This window comes from Coloeus monedula (genome assembly GCF_965178545.1).
Source record: "Coloeus monedula genome assembly, chromosome: 3".
Lineage (NCBI taxonomy): Eukaryota > Metazoa > Chordata > Aves > Passeriformes > Corvidae > Coloeus > Coloeus monedula.
In genome coordinates this window covers 93432332-93455467 of record NC_138783.1, presented here as the reverse complement: position 1 = coordinate 93455467, position 23136 = coordinate 93432332, and the positions used below count along the sequence as shown (strand labels likewise).

Sequence of the window (23136 nt, the reverse complement as noted above, 5' to 3'; positions counted from 1 at the left end):
ATGTTTCAAGCTACAAATAAAATCCATATTCTACCAGCTCCTTATTAAAAATAAATAAAACACATAATTGGAGACTAACTGAATTATGATAATCAAACATGAATTATAAAAGCATCTTTGGTTGTTTAATATCTACTTTAAAATGGCTACTAAAAAAAGCTGAAGTTGCATCACCGCATAGAGCAGCAGCCTGTCCTCAGCAATGCTATTGTTACATGTCCAAGCACTTCAAGAAAAATAATGACAAAGTCAAATTCATTGGGAGAAAACAAAAGGCTGGATGTAATCACTGTATACATCTAGGATGTGAAAATACAAATTTAAAATTTTGGCAACAAGTTAAAAAAAAAAAAGCAGACGTTTGTTGGTTTGGGGTTTTTTTTACAGTTCTATAGTAGGACAGATCCACAGAACTAACCTTTATAAAAATACAACATACTGCATAAGTTTTATTTAGGGATTTAATTTATATACCACAAATACTGCTCTTAATATAAGTACAATATAATACAGTTTTATTTATGTAACTGCTGGTGTTCACTTTGGATTATGAACTGAATGGCATGCTGTGCTGTCAAAACTTTAATAAAATGGCCTCTAGTTAAACTTCTCCAAAGTATAAAATCATGCAAAATCTACATCCTATATGATACAACCAGTAGAATAATTGAAGCCAGTAGCCTACAAACAGCCTGGACTATCTTCTGAGTTTGTTCTTGAAGTGTCCACACATCAGTCATCATTTTCTTTAGGTAGAAAGGAAGAATTTCAGCTTTGTCTGCAGAATGTCCATCACAACCACTGAAACCAGCACCAATGTGCACAGTTATCAGCTAACAAATCTTCATTACCCAGTGCAGTTCATTTAGTCCATATTGACAAATCTGGGGTTAGGAAGTTTTATGTTTTCCTCCTGTGACTACTGGTCGTGCATATTCCACAAAATCATCTATTAGAACAGGCCACGCTCCTACAGAGAAGTCAAGCAATTGAGAAATTAGCCTACCATTATCTGCAAAAAAATGGTGTAGTCTATAAATGCAAAGGATTAGAAGCTCATCTTGACATTTCTGGCCTAGTCTAGCTTTAACATGCACAACACGATAAAATACTTGAAAAAAAGCACCTAACTAATAAATTCCACATTTGAGTCTCTTCTTGCAGCAATAGTTCTTAAGACAACCAAAATGCATTTAAAGCATAAAACTGCACACTACAAATATAAACGTTAGTTGATAGCAAAACCATGGCATTCTTATTATAGCCATTTGTATCTTAGGACTTACTTCTGCACACATTCCAAAACAGAATTAGTAACAGAGAGTAAACTGCATATAAGTTAGCAAAAATTTTGTACAAAACATTGTTTCACTGAGAGGTCTGTAGCATAACACATTCAAGTAGTGTGCTCTATCATGGTGTGACTGTATCTTTACTTCTGTTTTCAAATTACAGCAAACTAGTTAACCTTCTTACCACTACTGTTTTGGCAATAAGTATGACATTGTATTTGTGGCCAAAACTTTAAGGGTAAACAAATTAGGACATGAGGTAACAACACATTCTCTTGTTAATTTATAGCAGTATTTTAATTCTGCTGTACCAACTTTTGAAGATATTCAGGTACTGCTTACCTTCTTCATCATAGTTGGACATATCATCTGCAATCATATTTCCAAAGTCTAACAAAAGATTCCAAGTATCTTTTGGAATCGATCTTTTATGATGTTCCTGTATGGAGGAAAAACAGGTACTGTTCAGTCCAAACTACTTTCAAATTCCACAGCAGTATTTTATATTGACATATACAGAAATACACATTTCAAAAACATTTCTTCAACTTCTTTATCTTACAAAACCAATAACCTGAAAAACCCCAACCATCTGAAAGAGCTCCAACTTGCTTCTTTCTTAGGTTGAAATCTTTTAATTTAAATATTTCTTCTGAACTAAAAATTCAGGTTGAATATTTCTCCTGAAGTAACACACTTTAATACCAGGTCATAAATTGCAGATTTTTCTTCAGTTACATCTATAGATCTGAATCTGGATGTCTTAAAGTGTATTAAGGCAGTTAAAACATGAAATGTTTTCAGAAGTCCTCTTGATGAAACTGGTACATTATTCAGTGATTCAAATAAATATACTGCCTAAAAATTTAGAAAAAAAACTTCAGAAAAATATTTCAAAAAGTGTACACCTTCCCTATTAAGCACTGGGGGACAAAAATGCAGAAAGACTTATTTCTCCTAAACTACAGATAAAAAGAAAATCAAGATAAATTATATATTATGTAACATTGTTTTTTGTAATTATATAGACATGCAAATGTATAAACATGGATGAGTGAATCAGGTCTTTTACAAGAGCATGGTAAAATACATGGTTGACAATAATCACAGCTGTCTTGAGAATTAGCAGCACCAGTTCCATCTACAATCATGGCTTCCTTTCATGCAGGAACTTTCCTAAGTAGGAGGATACAGGATTAAGCAACCAGAACACTATCACTTTGCTGCATCTTTTTGCATTATTCTCAATTAGAAAATCATAAAGAGAAGATTTAATTTGGCTTGATTTGAGACTATTTTATATCAGTGTTCAAAAAGGAAAAAGTTTGAAGGAAGTATAGAGATATTCTATCTTTTTCCTATTGGAAGCACACAGCCAACAAAAGCCAGATTACAGGGGAATAAGACAGGCAGTAAGGAATAAAGTACATACTTACCAACAAAAATTTATTCCAAAGATCTAAAAATTTAAACCTTCCTGACAAGACTAAATTCCAGTATGCAATTGCCATTTCTAGATCTGTAAGAGATAAAACAACATGTAAATATTAAGCACATTATAAGCAATAAAGCCCTCATGGTTAAACTATTAATGCTACATCTAGTGTATTATGATACAAATGAATAACATTCTTTTAAAATCAGTAAAAAAACTATAAGGAATTGTTTTCTACTCTCCCTGACCCAAAAAGTAGAAGACAAGCAGTAACAGTATAAATTTTGTATTGAACATCAAAGTCAATAAAACTAAAATATTTTTGTCACCATCCACCAGTTACAGATTAAAGCTACTTTCAATCTACAGAAATGGAACAAAATACTTACGGATAACTTTGTCTGCAAATCAAAAGAAAAATATACACACACATACACAAACATAGCAAATATTGACTGAAACATAAACATTTAAATCCACAGATGTCAACTCCTTTTAATTTATCACATTTTGGACACACTTGACTTTGAAGGGAATTTAAGGATATGTGGGGATGAAAAAAGTCATTTGTCTGTGGCATTAGGATTCTACAGAACTCCTTACAGCAATAATTCTCTTCTGGAATCGTTCAATAGACAAACCCCTATAAGCAGTACTGAAAATACAAGTCTAAGAAAGCAGCCCTCATTCTGTATCCTGACCAGCGATCTGAGAGCAGGGTTCAAGGAAGATGCAGCACAGCCACATATTCCGGCAGAAAGGCAGGAGCGACATTAGATGCAGCTTAAGGGTAGAAAGGATGTTTCCTTGAAGGCCTGTTTTCATCCTCAGCAGCTCACAACACCTAATGGCTGTGGTGCTTGCTCCCACAGGTAACAGCACTAAGTACATGATTACTGCTGGGAAACCACAAAACAAGGCACAGCCTTTCTTAAACCACAGAAATATTTCAGCTTGTGCTTTCAGGGTAAAGGAAGCGTAAAGAGAACACGAAGCTCAAGAAAAAGTAGTGTGATAGCTTGTAAGACAGAAGCTTGACCTGCACTCCAAGAAATAAGAGCAGTTTTTGAAATTGTACATATCACACTACAAACCAAAGGATGATGCTCTGTCACCTCAAATCAAGTTTCATGTCTGAAAGAGATGTTCCAGATTTTAACACAGCCATGTCCCTAGAGTCCCTGTTTCAGACAGGGCTGGGGCCCAGATGAAGTGCAGCAGTTAAGATGTAGAGAAATGCAATATGCCTCTACCTGCCTATACAGGGACAGTGCTGCCAGTGTTGTCTTACTATGATCAGTGCTCTTCAGTACAGAACTTGAATTATGCTCTAATAAACTTCCTTCAGTGTTGGAACCCTGGGTTTAGAGAATTTACTATATCTGGGATATAATAATATATACGTGTAACAATATGGAGGATTTTGGGTGTGGATTAGCTCTTCATAAATCTGAGTGCTCTGTTATTGGGTCAAAAACCCTGCACTGCAGGTCATGAATAGACAGTTATTGGATTGTAAGTAAAAACATATTACTTGGTATTTCGTAATTGGTTGATTTGGACTTTAAAAGGCCTTGAAAGTTAGAACTCGGGGACATTTTCCACCTTAACTTGAAAGCACACCCTGTGCAGCTGTGCTAAAGATAAGAAAATAATAAACATCAATTATAAGAAAAACCTAGTGTCTCCTGCATTTTAATCCAAACTAAGTAAAAGAACTCATGATTTCAGAGACAAGAAGAAAAAACAGAAAAAATTAATACTTCAGTTCTTCCTGTCTTTGCCACCATGCTCACTTTTCACCAAAAAATATGTAGAAGAGAGCCATTAATAGCATTTACTTGCTGCTTAGATATGCAGATTAATTATTCTTATCTGTTATCCCAAATGAAAAGCAAAAAGAATTAAAAAAGAGAAACTTCTAAAATCTTAACAGTTGCTAAACTTCACTGTGAAGTAGCTGGCTTTGATCCCATTCACTCAGGCTTCTTTATGAAGACTCAACCTCTCCAAGCAAACCTTGCAAATCTGTAATTTTTAAAGCGACATTGAAGTTACAACTTTAAGCAAAATGCGCTTTGAAGAAATAACACCTTAATAGTTGAAAAGTTTATACTTCTGATGGAAATATTCCTTGGAAAAAGGAAGAAAGTACAGGTAGGGAAACAAAAATGATTAAAGGTGCCACAAAAGAAGAGGTAAAAGGGAAAGAAGAGATAACACTTCCTTGGTTTTTGTCAAAGTCAGTGTTATGTTAAGGTGAACTTGACTATTTCAAAATTGGATTAAACACAACGCATGTGAAATACTATCCAAAGCTGATACTTAAGGGACACTGTACATGCGTCTGCCAATGAATTCCCCTGCACAAGGATGCAAAAGTTACTTGCTGTAACATGTAACAAATGCATATCCCCCTGAGAATGCTGCTCTGTAGTGGCTGAAACAGGTCCACATCAGAGCTGCTCTTATCAACAGGCACGAGGAGGAAAGTTCTGTTCTTGATAAAATTTGCCAAAAGAAAAAAAAAAAATCCATCTTCTTCATCTGGTTCACTGTAATCCCACAAACCCATCGACTAACACAAGTATTATCTGAACACAAGGACTAGATGGGACTATCACTCTTGGTAGTGGTGCCAGTTTATGCAGTCTTAAAGTAAATGAGAAAACTAGGTCTTCAGATTTGCTACAATCCCTTCAGATTTGCTACAATCCCAGGGGATATGGCTACACTTCTGTTTGAAGACAGTTCCCTACCCAGGTTGAAAAATTTGGCACCAGAGGACAAAAAAGAGGACTTTTCTGCTTTAAAGGGAAGACCTAGTTACAGGGTTCAAATTCAACATTAGCATGCTGACAGTAGTATCAATAAACAGTAATGCTGTGGAGACTGTATCTGCTACAATTAGTGCTCCACTGATAGACAGTAAAAAAAGAGAAAAGCCCTTATGCCATCAGAGTTCTGCATTCCCACAGGAAGATGCGTTTGCAAGGCAAAAATTCCTTAGGCAGTCTTAGGAATACCTATTTCAATGCTCTATAGATATGAAGGCATTGTTACAATAGAAATCAAACTACAACTATAAAATATGCTGGGTTTTTTGTACCAAAATACATGCTACCCACACTACAGACTAATAATGTAAATTTTATAAACAGAAAAAGATGCATGGATCTCAGAAAACACCTAGACAAGGACCAGTTTAAAAGAGACTTCATTGCTAACATCCATGTTCATATCCAAAGCATAAAATTGCCAAATGATTAAAAAACAGCATAAAAATACCACATCATATACTGTACATTATACAGTAGTTTGAGCTTTCCTTTCAACCCAAAAATATTTTCAGTGTCAATATCTACTGAGAGTTTTGTGTCATGCAGACCCTTAAACAATCAGTTTTTCCTAACCAGAAATAGTATTTTACATGCAGTATGATTTATCTTCAAATATTAAAACCTCATTCTAAACTTGTTTTTAAAAAACCACAGCCTCTTCTATCCTGATCGAACAGAAAGCTTGAAGTGATAACAAATAGCACAATTAATGCAGAAGGAGAAATACAGCCTGTGTCTGCTTTTAAGATTTGATCAAATGCTGATCTTGTTAAGAAAGAAAAAAATCATTATTAGATTGCTGCATGAAAAAAGTAAGAATCAAATTAAGTTCCTCATGCCTTTGCTATGATTTTGGACCAGGGCAATGAAGTCACTGCACACCAGAAATCAAGGTAGTGTGAAAACAAAAAGAGAAATCAACAAATAGCAAGGAATTTTCTAGAAAGCAGGATTTCTGAGGAACAGGAAACGCAGTTCATTTAGACCTGCTGTGCCAAAACCACCCTCTGGGACTGCAGCACTTACTTTTAGCATCTGCCAAACAGAGCTTTCTACCTCTCAGTCTGCCCTACCAACAAGATCTGTTCATGCAGTCATGTTTGAAACTGATAGAGTATCATCACTAATTCACCTGAATTACTGCTATAACTTTTCAACAGTGTGTTGAAACTGATGCAGAGGTAAGAACAATGGAAACTGTTGTCAATCTGTCTCAACAACACGACTATCACACTGCCTGACCAATAAGCATCAAGTGAATACTTGCAAGAGCCAGTGAGTTAATAAATTCCTTGTTTCTTCATTTCTAAATGATTTTTAAGAGTCTTCTTGGCCTCCAAATTGCTAAGAACACAGACACAAGAATTAGTTTCTTTTTTCCTAATCAGCAAAATAACAAGAAAATACCACGAGGTTTAAACCCAAAACCACTTAATTGAGTTGCCAAAAGCTTAGAGCAAAATAGCCTGTAGCTGCAACTGGAAGCTCCCCCCTAGAAGACAGACAGAAAGGGAAAAAAACAAGTAAGGGGGATGATACAGATACAGATCATGGCTAAACCCAGGATCCATCTGAGCTGGATCCACTCATCCCAGCAAAGATGTAAGAAAAGAGCTTCCCAATGAAGACAGATAACGCACAGTTAAGTGCCTGTGGCGGACAGGAGGAATGGTAAAGCACAGCACATGGATTTCAGAGGAGCACTGCAGGAATCACTGCAGAATTGAGCAGGGTCTGGCTGTGCTCATTAGCTCTGCCTCAGCATCTGCCATGCTGAAGCAGCCTGATTCCATGCAGAACCTTTCATGTTTATCACCTTAAGCATTAACTACACAAAAACAGATGAACTGCTTTGGAATTCAAGTTAGATAGATTTAGGGTGTCTGAACACCAGTTTGAGTGCAGCCTAATGAACCTGATTGTAGCCGGTTCAAAAATCCTTTTGCCTCTGCAAATCTCTCCATGTGCAATTCAGATAAACTACAACAGATGACTCAAATCAAAGTTGACTGGACATACATTTCCCAAACAAGGTCCAAACATGAGTAAAAGAATCAATGAGGCATTACTAGAACTGGCAGTTATGCCACACTTTTACTGATCAGAGAACCTCTTCTATACCAAGTTTCTCTCAAACTGCTGGCATTTTCAACATGGAAAATGTGAACAAAAATAAAGCAAGAACCATACACACAGACCAAGGTCACTGGAACACCTAAAGTACAGCATTCACAGACCTCTTTCAAAATAAATGTAAAATTCATTTATAGTCCTTCCTCAACTTCTTCTATGCACTCACTCCTACCAATAGCCTACGAATCTAATTCTTCATTGAAAGGGGAGGACATCTTGATAACTAGGTTGGGGAGAGAGGGAGTAAAAAAAGAAAACAAAATACAAAGAAAAGATATCCTTCCCTAATGTCTAAAGATCTCTTCAAAGAATCTTGAGATACTGCTATGATAAAAGCCAAAGTTGATGTTGCTTCAATTAAAAAAGAGTACATTATACTCATCTGCTTATAGGAGAGGAAACCTCCTTGAAGTCCACATACCGGATGCAAAGATAGTCGTTCTTCTGGTCTTGAGGTAATATTTGATTCAAGTCTGAATGCCCTCCTCATCTTTCATCTCTTGCTTGATCCCAGGCAACTGGCAGAGAGAAGGAAGCACAACCTTTTGAGCCAGCAAGCAGACGAAGGGATCACAAAGAAGTGATGAAGGACCAAATCGGCTTTTTGTTTCCATGTTGGAAGGTGAAGATCATGAAAGAATGCTTTAAGCTCCTCCCTGGGGCTGAAACAAACTTTAACAAACTCCTGAGCATGTCTTTTTGGGGGTCAAAGGGAGACCCAGTAAGAGAACCACAGCAAGCATCAGGTTCAAAAACAAAGAAGGAAAAAAAAAGATAAGGCCTTGTTTTGAGCTTCAAAGTGCCCTTAGAAATCTGAACTGCTCTGCAGACAACATGACAAAAGACCTATAATCCTATTTTTTAGTACACTTACCAACAAGAACTAAGATACAAAATTTCATTTGGACTGCAGTAGAAAAGCTAAACCTTGGGAGTAAAAGGCAAGATAAACCTCTCCAAATCTGCACCATGCAAAAATTAAATATTTATTGTACTATATCCAGTAGTAAGAACATAAGAAAGCAGACTAAAGACAGAATCACAGTTATCCATAATAATTCTTTTTAAAGTGTCCTGGCAAACCAGCAAGGTAACCTCATAAACTGCACCTTCAATATATAAAGACAAAATGCAGATCAAGTTTAATATATCTAATTACTATGTACGCCAGATCCAACATGCAGCCGTTGAGATGGCACTGCTGTGTTGAAACCCTGCTAGGTTTTTTTTCCTGAATTTTGTCCACCACTTAGAGAGTCATAAGTTATAAGCATCCACTGTCTTCTTTGATAGTGATCAAATCTACTCAGATGTATTTGAAAGACACTTGACAGTTGGGTGCTGAGCAACATTAACCAGAAAATGATGTTCTGATTAAAGATCATCAAGGCAGATCTTATGCACTGAGCTTCTGCCTCCTTCATCTCACTCCTTACACAAGATATCACCTTGGGGCACCGCTGTTACTTTCACATCTTTAAACAGCACGTGTCCAGACTGAAGCATTCTACTTGATAATACTGAGCTAATAAAAGTAAATGCCAACATTTGAGTTGGATGAGACTATAGCAACAGAAGTCCAGCATATACAAAGAGAAATAAAAATTCCTTACTGTCACCACATGAACTGTGGGAAAGAGACTCCTACAAAAGGCAGTCCTATTTCTAGGAATGAGTATTGGTGTACTCAATTCTGTGTCTATTTTAGGGAATGACAGAACAGATGTAACTTAGTTTATTGGAGAGGATTCTTCCCATCTAATTACATAAAGGCAGAATTTCTTGCATTGGTTTTGAGGGGAAATGGAGAAGAAGAAATTAAAAAGCAAGGGAGGACAGGCTTTTCCAAAAATAAATAAAACACAAAACTACACACACACTCCTACCCTCCAAGAACACTTTCCTGGAGCAAAATCCCCAATGAATTATGAAGACAGCTGTGTCAGGTATCATCAAAATTCTTCTATGACCAAAAAAACTTTAAGAAGGGCTTCGGTGCCTTCCCACTCCCCATCTTATAAATGGCAGCTGGTGTGATAAAAGATACTGTCCTGCTGGTAATAACTCCGGAAAGAAAAAAAGTCTGGGACACATGGAGATTTTTTTCCAAGCTATGCTCCAAGCAAAAAGATTCAATAAAAACTGACAGTTATTTCAGAAAAAGCTTTCAGAAATTCAGTCTTCAAGCACTGCTGCACAAAGTGAAGCCAGCTATGGTGAAATTCACCTCAGTATGCTGAAGCAATCTCAAACTGCTTCCTACCATGTTTGAAACTTCATAAAGGTCAAGGAAGTTCTGGAAGAACCTCAGTCATTCCCTGCCAAACTGGGAGAAAGTAACTCATCCAAGCAGGTCAGTCCTGTATCTAACGCTGCCCAATACTTAAGTAACTCAGATGATACAACAAAGAAAACTTCTATTAAATTTGCAACTTAAAAAAAAACCTGAAAAAAGTCTAACATGATAGAAGACAGGATTAAGATTCAAAATTATTTGGACAAATTGGAAAACCACTTGGAAGTAAATAAGGAAGATTTCATTAAAGAGAAGTGCAAAGTCATACTGCTAGTGGGAGTAATCAACTGCAGAAATACAAGATCAGATTTAACTGGGTACATTGCAGTGCTACAGAAACCCAATAGTAAAACAGATTGCAAACTGCAGACAGTATCAAACTTAAGAACACTCAAAAGGATGCAAAACAAGAAGCAAAATATTTAAGACACGTGGAAGGTATCTGGCTTGTTTGGGTACTACAAGACAAAGAGAAAATTAGATCAATTTGATTGCAAAGGAAAAGAGAGTTGGAACACAAAATTCCAGTATCAGCTAGAAGATAAAATTTATCAGGGTAGTTGGTTTTACTCAGTCCAGAGACTAAAGGCATATGTATTTGGCATACATCATGCCAAATATGTAAAAAGTTGTTACTCACTTTAAGGAAATGTATTCTGCATATTTACTTTGACTGGAAAATTTAGAAACAGAGATTTATGTTACATGCTAAAGAAAGAAAAAAAAAATCTAACAATAGGTTTAAGCAAACATAGACAAAGATGTATGAAACCTGCCATCAAAAATTTCAGGTTCTATTTTGTGAAGGCAATGGCTCTCAAACTTGTTCAACCAGAGGACCATTACGAATCAGACCTCAAATCTTATTGATACTTACTGAAACTGAGAAGGCAAGTTAGTATGTATTGTAGCATACCACGGAGCATTTGGTTAGAAAAGCATGTGCAAGGAGTGGTTTTGGTAGATGTTGATCCTGTCTAGCACAAGGGAATACACTACATAAGTATTTCTCTACCTTTTAAATTTAAAGACCACCTATTAAAAAGGAACCCATAAATCACTATTTCCTCACATTTTTCAGAGGAGAGGGGACAATAAGTTGCATATCACTTCTTAAAACAGCAGATACAGATTTAAAAAAAAAGTAATCTGAAATGTATTAATGTACTGAAGGAGTAATGAACATGATTCATAATCAAAGCATTGCTGCTTGAACACTTTAGAGATACTTCATTAATTTCTTGTGGTTTCAATATGCTAAGATAACAAACAAGAAAAAAACATGAAAAGTAATTGTGTAAGTCAGTCTGCCTATCACAGCCTCATTTCTAGCAAGTTCTATTTTCAAGAGTTACTTCTTTTAAAAAAAAAGATGCCTTAGCACTCAGCCTGAAGGACCCAACAGAAGGGTTTTAATTACATCTTCTTTTATAAAAGGTTTCTACTAACAATCTGTTAAGAATACAAATTCCTCATTTGTCACTATGTCAAATTTGCTTAGTTTTGAAGTAGGTGCATTCATAGGTGATGCGTATATCCAAGAATCAAACAACATTCTTTTAGCCTACAGATCAGTCCCCTAAACAATGAGTACAATTACCAGACTTGGTGATAAAAGCTCCCAGACTAATAAGAAAAAGCACTGAATACTTCAGACCCTAGAAAAATCACATTAAAATATTCTGCAACTGAAATTTAGGAAAGAATTCCTAGATTATTTCCACTTCATTCATTAAAACTATTCACTTTCATCCTTTACTTGACACACTTACTGACCTCTCAGTCTCCAAGTTACAATTCACCAGAAAGACTTTAAGGCAAGCAGCTTGAGCAGGAGCTAAGCAGCATCCTATACTGACTGAATGTCATCTAATGTGCATGTGGGGAAGAAGGAGAGGCCATCACTGTAAGATGACCTAAACACAGCTAGGCACAGATTTGTACCAGCTCAGTTGGTAAAAAAACTAATTCTTCATTCTGTTTAAGTATCTGGACTTAATGAAAGTAAAGGCTCCAAACTGAGTAAGACAGAAGCAGACTCTGTACATGGCTGATACCAATTCCTGAATCTCCTTGACAATAGGGCACACAGTCATGAGACACAAATACCAAACATCCCTGGAGAGAGGGAGCAAAGGTTCTCATTCCAGGAGAAAATACATAAATGTATACAGAGAAGAGGATGTAAAATAAAAATACAAACCAACTACCTAAACCTGTATTAAATGTAGCTGAAGCAACTAGAATTCTTAGCTCATACAGACACTCCAGTAAAATAACTGTTTGGATTTTTTTCCTTGCTTACAACTTACTGCTTCCTTCTGTGGTTATTACAAACACCTACCTGTAAACTTACTTTTTTCCTTCACCTCTTTGCTCCACTATGATGGTATTCCCTGTAAAGATTCCAACTCCAAACCTATACAGTGTTAATTTTTATTTGGGTAAGCTATCATTGGCCTCAATCACTCAAAAATGTCACATTAGTCTGTATGTTTGCTCAACAGTTTCTTTCTACTCAACCTATGGTGATCCAAGAAATATGGGGTCTCCACTGACTAACAGTGGCATCTGCTTATACTTCTTTACTGTCTAGAATCATCTTATCAAAACCAGAAAAAGTCTGATGAAAAATGCCACCAAGATACTACCATGTAAGAACTAAGTACTAGAAATTAAGAAACTGTACATATTATCAAAATTACTAAAATTCCTGAAACTGAAATCAGCAACAGCTCCCATCAATTCATCCTACAGTTTAAGCTTTACTTCAGTTTTTGCACTCCTTACTTTCTCCTGTTAATAGTTCAACTCTTAGTCCAAGAAGGAACTTCGGTACTTTTGGCAATAAAACACCTTTCTTACACAACAGGTAAGACAGACTTACCAATGAAAGAACCCCAATACTGAATAAATAGAAGTAATGGAAAACAAGTAAGTTTCCTCCTCATGTCAAGTAAAAAGTGCATTCAGTTCCAAATCTGGGTTGGGCTGCCTGGCATCATCCGCTCTTCATACAAGCTTAGGTGAAAAGCTTTTGAAATGTACTGACTGCCCAAGTTCAAGAGTTTCATGTTGGAACTGATCCAATTAAAACAGGAAGCTATTTGTAATATTTCTTTAGGTATCCCATAAATTCCAACCTCAGCTGTAACTAGCTTACCTTTCCTGCAATTTTGAAGTACTAATCTTTGTTAATGAAGACAAGCTAAGGGACTAGAATTCCAACCAACCTCACAGAGCCACTACAAGACTTCTTCATTTTTGTGCCAGTACAAGTGGCATGTGAGCCATGAGAGAGGGACAAATGAAATGAAAAATGAAACTGCTAAAAAAAAAAAAAAGACGACAAATATAAACTAGCTAAAAGTTGTCCATAGTCAAAAAAAAAAAAAAAAAAGGACACCAGGGCACCAGGGAAGACAAGAGAGATTATTCAAAGTAAAGAATGGGGAACAGATACCCCTGGTTGAGGTCTAAACCAATATTCTGCTCTCCCAGCAGTTCTTGAGAAAAACATTTACCAACCTTTCAAGTAACTTAGACATAGATTTAAGGTGGCTATGCTAAAAAACATTAAAAACCCCCAAACCCTAAAAAAACCAACAAACCACTTCCTCTCACCCACAGCACAAAAAACAGTGATGATGGGAAAGTGCTATTCTATATGCAAAACACTAATTCCTTTCTACACAGTATCTTCTGAAAGTGGACATAAATTTGAAAAGAGTGGATTTCACCTTACTATTTTTTTCATCTATTCACAAACTAGAGATTTTTGATTTGAAGAAAAAATAAAAAAGGAATTTAAATAATGTATCTGTTTTACTCCAGCAATACAAGGCATGGATTGGGACAAATCTCAAATTTTATGAAGAGTAATAGTTTAATGCTTTATAAACTATGCTTATTTTTACTCACTAGTTTTAAACCAAGTCCATAATACCCTTTTCCTAAACTTTACATAAAAACTGAGCTAAAACTAAAAATTCTTAGAAGAGTAACTTTTGTCAGTTTTCTCCCTCTTCTGAGCTGATACAGACTTCTTGTTTCAGTAGTTGTTAACACACAGAGCTCACTAGCTCAGTATTTAAAAAAAATAAAATTTGACAGGTCTTGAAGAACTGCACGAATTTCTTTTGACAAGAGGTGAGAGAATGTCAATACTGGCAGAAAACCCCATTAAATTATCTGTACCAAGGGGACATTAAGAAGAGATTAAATGAAAGAAGATGGGAAAGAGAAGTCAGTGAAAGAAATCAATAATGAATTTACTATACAATCGCCAATGAGAATATTGTAGTACTGGAACCATTTGGAAGACTTCACTGACTGCAGATATTTCCTCACTTTTTTTCTACTTACCTAGACCTTTTTGTCCTGGGTTTTTAGCAAAGTTAAAAGTAAACTGATAAAAATCTTTGAACTTTGTTGGATCCTTTAGCTCTTGTTCCAGTCTTGGCAATAGAGCTTTTAGTTTTTCTGTGGTGTCACACCTGTTCAAAAGAGATTATGTTATTTTCATATATTTAAAATTTCTTTCTACTTTCCCCCCACCTTTTTTATAGTTTAGTTTCAGAGCAAAACAAAACAGTGTTTAAGAAAAAACCAGACTGTCTTTGAGGATAGCATTCTGAAAAATATAAATGCTCATGTGCCTTTACTAAAGAATTTTAAGTGGAACATTGTAGACAGGCATCCATTATGTACACAATGCAAACACGATTCAATGGTTTAACTTCTTTTCTGTATCTTTATGAATTTCTGAACAGGTGTTATTCTGTTCTTAAAGAACACCCAAACCTCACTGAACTCTGTTATTCCTTCTCCTGGGACAGATGTTGTAACACAAGTGTGTGAGTTTTGTTTTAATCTAGATAGACACTGCTTAATCCCTGCTCTCCTAAATAAAGAGCTTCACACTACATGAACACTTGAGAATAAAACCTAGGAATAAAATGAGCCTTGAATGATAGCCTGAAGACTGGCAAACTATTTAAGAGCCTGGCACAGGTAAGCTAAGACAGAACCAAGTTACTGAAATTTTAACAGAAACACATCCCTGAATAACACCACCAAAGCATTTTCAGTGAAAACACCTGAGCTAATAAGACACATTTGTAAAAGGGAAAGCATTTCTGCCACAACAAGGCATCAAACGAATATTCAAGGTTTACAAGACATTACCAATATCTTGAATTGTACCTAGAAACTCAAAGTGAAGCAAACAGGTTTCAAAAGAAGCAGCTATCACAACTAACACTGTGTATTTGAAAGTTCTCCATAGTCAAATATTTGTACTTACTCTAAAGATTCCAGAAAAATTCTATGAAAGGATGGGTAACCATAACAACACCCATAAAATGCAAGTACAGTTTTAACTGTCTTGCATGGTATAGATAAAAATAAGTACCTTTCTGGCCTCCAGCAGTACCTGGTGGAGAAAAGAAAGAATTCTGCCAATGGTCTTCAAATGAGAAGTTCAATTTCATTGGGACTTGATCTAGTCAACAAATATACCTTCCCATATGCATCCTAAAGATGCTATGGGATCTAAGCCTCAGGGAATTTCTTTCCATTTGAATGCTCACTTGTGCTCATTGCTAAAAACCACAGACACTGTGCCTCCAAGTACGTAACAACATCACTCCAAATTCTCAGTAAGTGCTGTGGCAAGCGGGCACAACCATATTATACTCCCAAGAACAGTTTAGCATGTGTTGAGCAGAATGAGATAAAAATCACAGACTGCTATGGAACTGTCAGAGACAGTCAAACGAACACAGCAGAAATGTGACAATCAAATTCAAAACAAAAATCCAAGCCAAAAGTCACAAGGGGTTTAGCAAAACCTCTTTAATCACTTTCATGGGAAAAAAAAATGCTGGCAACCTTTAGTATAATAACATGAGCACTTAATTTCTGTCTGTGGTTAGAAAATCATAATTATTCTTGTAACTTCTACTCAAAGCTACCCAAGGGGACAAAATAAAGCAGTGAACAAAGTGGTATCAAAAGTTATTTCATCATAATTTCCTAAAAATGGAAGCTTAAAAAAAAAAATCAGTAACTGAGGAGGTCAGTAACATCAGACTGCTAAGATCTCTGCTCAAGAAACAACCACTACATTTCTTAGAAGTTGGTCTGTCACAGAAATGTATTGATAAGGTGCCATTCTAAGACCAAATGAAATTGTTTACCTACAAAAACCATGAAAAAGTAATAAACTGTACTTATCCACCCATTTAATGCAATCTGTTAAAAAGTAAGTTATTTTGACATCTCTAAATATTAGAAATGCTGCTCCTCTTGCAAGGAAAAGTTATACACAAAATATTTTTTTATGATGATAAATGCTTGACTTTATTGGTAAACAGAGGCAATGTTCAAGGTTTATTATCCAGAACAGCCCCATAATCCAGGAAGGAAATTTTTATCAATTACACCACAGTTGGACTAATCTTTTCTACTACCAAGATTGTAGTTTTTTATTTCAATTCCTCATAGGTATTTTGCACAAATGAAGTATCTAGGATAAAAGAGACAAAAGTATGGATGGTAAAATGGACAAAAAGGAAGATGGGTCCATTTGCTGATAGCAAGGGAAAGAATTGAAGGTTCTTTTCTGTTTTCCTATTTCTTTTCTGCTTCAATAGCGAAATTTTTTTCCCTTCACACACCTCCAGTGACTTTCAGTTTTTAACAGCAGGAGGCCCAACTCAAATCCTTAACACAAATATGGATATGTTTACTATGAACTACATAAAAAGATACTTGAATTCATCTGACTCCCTTGCTATACAGGTAGAAATTGTTTTGCTTCCCCCCTACTGTGGTCATTAAGGCTTTGCAATAAAGCACCAATTCAAGGAAGACAAGACACTACGTTTTGCACCTGTTAAGCTTGGCACTGGCCTCAACAGCTTTGTAAAGCTTCACACAATTTATCTGAAAATGTCTTGAGCAAAAACACAGTTCAGGCCTTACACTATGAACTATGCAGAAGTGGATACTTACCCCAACTCTGTCATGCCATCAACAAATTCCTTTTTACTGAATTCACACTGAGTAGCTGCCCTGAATTTCCATGCCACAACCAGAACACTGATACTGGCTGGGTCCAGGCTTAAATCATCACAGAACTGCTGAATCCCATCAATGCCAATTTTATTTTCATCTTGTGGATCTGCAGTTCAAAGTACAGAGAGAGGAATTATAATTATTTACAAAACATATTAAGAAATAATCATCTGACAGTTCTGATGTGCTGCATAATACAGGTATTCATTTTTTGATAACCTTCACAAATGTTTTCACTTGAAGTCTAGGTAATTTTAAAAGTGAATCAGTAAACAGATTAAGTATTCTGTACACTTACAGAGAAATTCGTTTGCATCTTTTCCTGAACTTATCTGCTAACAACAAAATAGTTTTGTTTTCCCTCCCAATCCTCTATAAAAGATTTGCGTTAACTCAGGAGATGCTGCCTACATTTAGAAATAGTAAGGGTGATAAACAAAATGTACAACACAGTTATATTGGTCAGCAGGTGTTAAGCTTAAAAATAAAAAGCAACCCAAAATCAAGCCCAGCAAAAACACACCTACCACGTAAGACCACAGATTTTTTTTTTTTCCTGATAGTGACACATGGCTATCTACTGTATCTATTTAAAGACCACATTTAAACATTCTGGGGGTTTAATTCTAAGTCAGGAAAATCACCAAAACATTGTTCAAATAATGCCTTACCATAACAGTCTTAAGCTAATTAATACAATTTAGTACAAGTGAAACATAGTATTTCCCCACTAGTACCTTTCTGAATGTCAGAAGTGCATTTCCTAACTACCTACATCACAGTAGATGCCTCATAATAATTCTGTAACAAAATTCTCTCTCAAAAAAAACCCCAAACAAACAACCTCCTGCATGTAAACTTAAATAATTGGAGAAGAAAAAAACCAAATGAAAACAAAAGAAAATGAGATCCACACCTGTAGTTTTCAGAGCTTGAGACTTTACAAACCACAAACTGTCTTTCCTAGCTTTTGAGAGAAAGACATTTCAATATCATAAGTTGGGCTGTGTAGAAAAGCATCCCTTGAGAAGATTTAAAACTAACTTCCTGAACTGCTACAATTTTCAACCATGCTATTTTTATGTCCTGATCCAACAAGTTGATTAAAAAAAAAAAAAAAATCAAGCCTAGATAAAACTTTATGCATTTTATTTTAATTCTTAAGCTAAGATCTCTTCTACTTTTCCAGACAATACTACAGTGAAAAAAATGGTAAACACCAGAGAGGAAGTTAATTTGGCAAACAGACTGATACCCATTAAACAAAGAATTACACCCATGGTGTAATTCAGGGACCTTTGACCCCAAATAACAAGTAAATATATCTATTCAACTAGTTCTAAGACACATATAACATATTTCTTGCGTATTTGGGGAGTAATTGAAGAACTGAAGGCTGGATGTGCACTGTCTTGAAATCAGTGAAAAGATTCTGGTGGATTTCAACAAGGACTTTTCATCCCTATCATATTTCACATCATCCATGCAATTAGTAACAAAAAATGCAATTGTTTTGACAGAGTTACTGGATAAACAGGTAAGAAAACTAAGAAAAAACAGCACAGAAAAAGACATTTTAGCTCAGATTTCAAGTACAGCGCAATATTGTATAGGCCTTATAGAACAAAGGAATCCCTTACTGTTGAGGGACCAGTGACTCAGGTTTAAGCCAGATATGAATAAAGAAAAGGTGCTTAACCAAAACTTTTATAGTCTTCTGTCAAATCTGATGAAACTTTTTAATGTTTACAACTTCAGTGTTTAAGTGCCAGAACTGCAAAGGTGTGCTGCTAACTAAAACACTGACATAAACTGGCTAGACTTGCTTTCACGAAAGTCAGATAGTGCAGTTTGCCCCTGCTAGGAATTTGTAAATAACAAATAACATTTGTGATGATCTTTTTCCATTTTAGATATTCTTAACAGCATTTATCAATCTGAATACGTATTTTTGACCCAGCAATCTCCAAGACTGACATTCAAGGAGCACAGAGAAGATTCATATATATATGCTATATATATATACATATGTCAACATACACATATGCATATATAAACCAAAACATGGTTCTTTGAGTTTTGTCTCTGGGCTTTTGTTTTCACAGAGAAATGCTATAGCACTGCTGCCTCTTTGTCCTGGCACAATTCACTACCACATAATAATGAAGTATTAAAGAACCCCCATACTTAAAACAGAATAGATTATGTAAAGAGGAATAAAAATGGTGGAAACAATATAATAAAACCAGGATAAATTGTATAAAAAGCATGCCATATATTTCAATTAGAAAAGTATATAAAATCATAGCTGAGTAGAGGCTAAAAGTTCATGTTTTAAAACACGAGATGTATGGATTTCAACAGGAGCTAACAATGACTCCAGCCTGCATCGCTCCAACATGAACAATGCACACACTCATGTCACATGGCCATAGTTCAGCAAGCACTGTCACCTGGATCATGTACATTCTTATATTTAAATGCCTATCTTTTCTTTTTTGTTGTTGTTCTTTTTAATAGTGATGTAAAATAAAACCTGGAAAAGAGGCAATTCTGACTTTAATCCACTTTCCTGTGGTTTTCCCTCCAAGCCTCTCTGAAAAGGCACATCACTTTTGCTGTAATATGGCAGCATGAAGGAATTAAATAAGGATGTAGTTTTCAGTTCTTGAGTTTCCTCATTAGACTGTTTTGTCACACTCCTAGCTGTAATGTTATCTGAAAATTTTTGTTTTAATGTATAAAAATATTACTGTCTCTGAACAGAATTAATTTCCCCAAATGTTAGCATAAGACCAATATGCATTATTTTGCCATGGAAGGAACATCATACACATATTTAATAGCAGCCACTGACAACAAATCATGGAAGCTGAATAATAAGCTTTGTTACCATATTTGACAATTGACACTTTTTCCTCACTATAGGTTTAATTTCCTACTTTTGAAGTCTACAGAAATCTCTACAGAAGTCGTGTACAGACCATTAAGAGCATTTAAAACCTTTTTTCATTCTTATTACTGCAAACACACATGGAGATGCAAAAGCTAGTGAGCTTTTCTTAAAGCTCCTTAAAAATGGTAGAGGGAAAAGCAGAAAAACTCCTCACACAACATAATTTAGAAAAAAACAAACAAAAAAATCCACAACAACATCAAAAAACCCAAGCCCACCAATCAAAAAAATCCCCCCACAACCAAAACCTTACCTTTGTATCGATTATACAATTGTTCTAATTTCTTCTTGTCTACTGAATTTTTCATGGATTCTTTGTAGTATAAATCTGGATTCTGGAAGTAGTTGTCTGTTGCCACTTCTAGTTTCCATTCATTCTGTGTTAAGCAGTATATAGCAGTCCTTTCACCAGCCTGGGTAAATGCCATAAACTGGCGGACCTTGTCCTTCTGGGATGATTTAAGCTTATGCTTTGGGATGCAAAAGAAGCAGGAAAGCCAATGAAGCTAATCCAGAAGTTTGTTTCAGCATTCTACTACTAATGCCTATCTTTTAAAGGTTTTAGTTTTCTTGTTGATGACAACTTTCACTTCAGAATTACAGGAAGACAAAGCCTTGTTCTTCTGCAGTTAAATAGACAGCATTTTCTTCTGAAAATTGAAATGACAGCATCTATATATACACTTTTAGCAGCACATATTCTGTCAGTAACAAACTTGTATTTCTGCTTTATTGCTCACATATGCTGACGTTTTTTCTGTTCTGTAACAGCAGTAAATACAAGTATCATCATAGTATAATATGGTTATCTTCTGAAAGATATGCCTAGTGGTTATAAAAAAAAAATAAAAAAGGTGCAACTCATAGATTCTCAAATTCTATATAAGTCCTTCGTACATGGAAAAAAAAAACCCTGGAGTTTTCCTAGTATTTTCTTAGCAACAATTAACAACGCAAAGTTTAATAATTTAAAGTCATCAGCTAAAAAAGGCAGAAGCATTTCTCACATAATTATGTTATAGAACATTGCCAACAGAAGACACACAACAAAAATAAAATAGATGAAGCAGACGTATCGGAGACTGATGAATGTTACAGTGAGAGTATAAGATTGTTATAAATGTAATCTAAAACTTTAATTAAACTCTGAAAAAGATGTTTATACTACTAATACATTAAAGAACAAAAAAGCCTGTTACAGTGGTCTACAGGAACTAATAGGATGTTTCTCTCAATTGCAGCAACCATATTGATACAATACCCCTAAACTTCTGCAACACCAGAGAGGTAGGAATGGGCATTTTATAGGGAGAAAATTTGCCAGTAACATATTTCAACATTATTCTTTACATGAAGCTGCAAGCAGAAGGAGATTGCTTAAATCAAACTCCATTTTTTATTATATTCTGTAGTTTACAATTTTGTTAAACCATACCTAACACGTGTTCTGGGCCAACAATTAAGCTGAGAAATTTGTCTAAGTTCCCCACTACAGCTTAAATCATCAAGTATACGGAAAATTTACTGGTCTCTTAAAAGAGAACTTAATCCTGATCCAGTCAGCAGTAAACACGGGACCATCTTTCAGTTTACTTTTTTATCGCTTGTACCCATATGGGCAGTGACATCTCGACTATAGATGGCCCTGACACAAGAAACACATCACATAAACAAGATAAGGATTTTGGTCTTTCCTACAAGATTTTTCAATTTAGTATAAGAAGAAACACGTTGGGTTTCTTTTTATACAAAAAATGTGTACAGTGGGAAGGAAAACAAGCAAAAAATAACTACAACATACTTTGCTAAGTAAATAACCAATTTGGCTGCAAGCTCCAGCCTGCCTCCAAATTTTCATGAAGGTTTAGCTAAGGGAACCTCTGCACCTAGATCTCCCTCAGTTACATAAACTTCTTTTGGGCTACAAACTTAGCGATAATCACTTCAAAACAGAGCACTGTGCCAACAACGCCAAAGCAAACCCCATGTCCTCTTTCAAGCCTAGTTAACGTCAGGCATTTACGGATATTTTCTAGCTTCATGTCTACCGAAATGACACACTGAATTATTTGAAGCGATAAGAAACACACTCGACTCTGCAGCCCACTACCCTGCCACGTAGCACAGTTCCTCCCGCTCATCTGCGGCCAGTGCCCTGCAGCGGGCAGCGGCACCCGCGCAGCTTCCCGGGGGGCCGGGACGAGTCTGAACTCCCGTCTCCAGCATGACTCCTCGCCGATGGCACCCGAACAAGGATGCGCACCTCGCACCCAGGCACAGCTCAGTCACGTTTCGGGAGCCCTCTCCCAGCGCTTATGACACCGTACCGCACACCCCAGGGAAGCGCTGAAGCTGCTGCAGAGGCACCGTGAGAGAGCTTCCTTCCCAGAACAGCCCCGGCCGACCCCGCCACCCCGACCCGGCAAGGGAATTTGTACCGCACCTTTCCCACCGCCTCAGGCTGCACCTGCCGCGCCCCGCGGCGGGGAAGGGCCGGTGGGAGCGAGGGACTCGCAGCTCCGGTGACCTGCCCCGCCGGCCCTAATCCCAAAAAAGGGAAAGGTACGCGCTGCGCCGGCTGCCAGCGCTCGAAATAGCCGCGGCGAGGCCCGGCCCCTCCCTTCCCCCGCCGCCCCCAGTGACCTTCCCCGCTCCCGGCCCGGCGGAGGAGGCGGCGGGAGAGCGACTCCGCACGGGGGGTGCGCGTCCCTGTGTCGCCGCGCCGCTCGTCTCCCCCCGCCTGGCACCGTCGCCCCCCTCCCCGGCCAGGGCAATGGGACTCGGCGCGGCGGGAGGTGCGGGATCGCTCAGCTCGCCAGCCCAAGGGGAGCTCGGAGGTCGTTCGGAACTCCCCCTCCCCGGTTTCACCGCTTCCCCTCCCCCCCGGCTCGCACAACCTACCATTTTATCACCGGCGCTCCCACCAACTTCACCGCCCGGCACCGCCTCCCGCGCAGGCGCGCACCGGCCCGCCCGCGCCGCCTCCCGCCGAGGAGCGCTCCAGGCACGGGCCGCAGAGGCGGAGCGCGGGGTCGCGGTGCGGAGTCCGCAGCGCTGCCGGGGGGAGCAGCGGCGTCCGCGGCGCTGGGGCAGCTCCGGGGCCG

The 23136-nt window shown here is 37.2% G+C and overlaps 1 protein-coding gene across 4 annotated transcripts; it reads right to left on the bottom strand.

The window, feature by feature from the left end:
- Positions 1-443: 443 nt before the first annotated feature.
- Positions 444-23066, bottom strand: DCUN1D2 (defective in cullin neddylation 1 domain containing 2). Of its 4 annotated transcripts, none has more exons than XM_082277941.1 (7): positions 22934-23066; positions 20286-20502; positions 17014-17182; positions 14362-14492; positions 2729-2811; positions 1635-1731; positions 444-970 (listed from the first exon to the last, which is right to left on the bottom strand). In XM_082277941.1, exons 1-7 carry the CDS (start codon positions 22934-22936, stop codon positions 891-893), a joined length of 780 nt encoding a protein of 259 aa, XP_082134067.1. In that variant the 5' UTR covers positions 22937-23066; the 3' UTR covers positions 444-890. The 4 variants fall into 4 exon arrangements, with proteins under 4 accessions (XP_082134067.1, XP_082134068.1, XP_082134069.1 ...); XM_082277942.1 differs by lacking the exon at positions 22934-23066 and adding an exon at positions 22476-22568; XM_082277943.1 differs by lacking the exon at positions 22934-23066 and adding an exon at positions 22476-22494 and having other exon boundaries at positions 20286-20682.
- Positions 23067-23136: the final 70 nt, after the last annotated feature.

Excerpts from the sequence above, each read along its gene's own strand:
- DCUN1D2 (XM_082277944.1), bottom strand. The coding sequence starts at position 21,890 with ATGAAAATTTGGAGGCAGGCTGGAGCTTGCAGCCAAATTGGTTATTTA. Across the intron at positions 20,503-21,833 it reads TTGGTTATTTACTTAGCAAA|CATAAGCTTAAATCATCCCA; the intron begins GTATGTTGTAGT and ends TGCATCCCAAAG. Across the intron at positions 971-1,634 it reads GTCCAACTATGATGAAGAAG|GAGCGTGGCCTGTTCTAATA; the intron begins GTAAGCAGTACC and ends ACTTCTCTGTAG.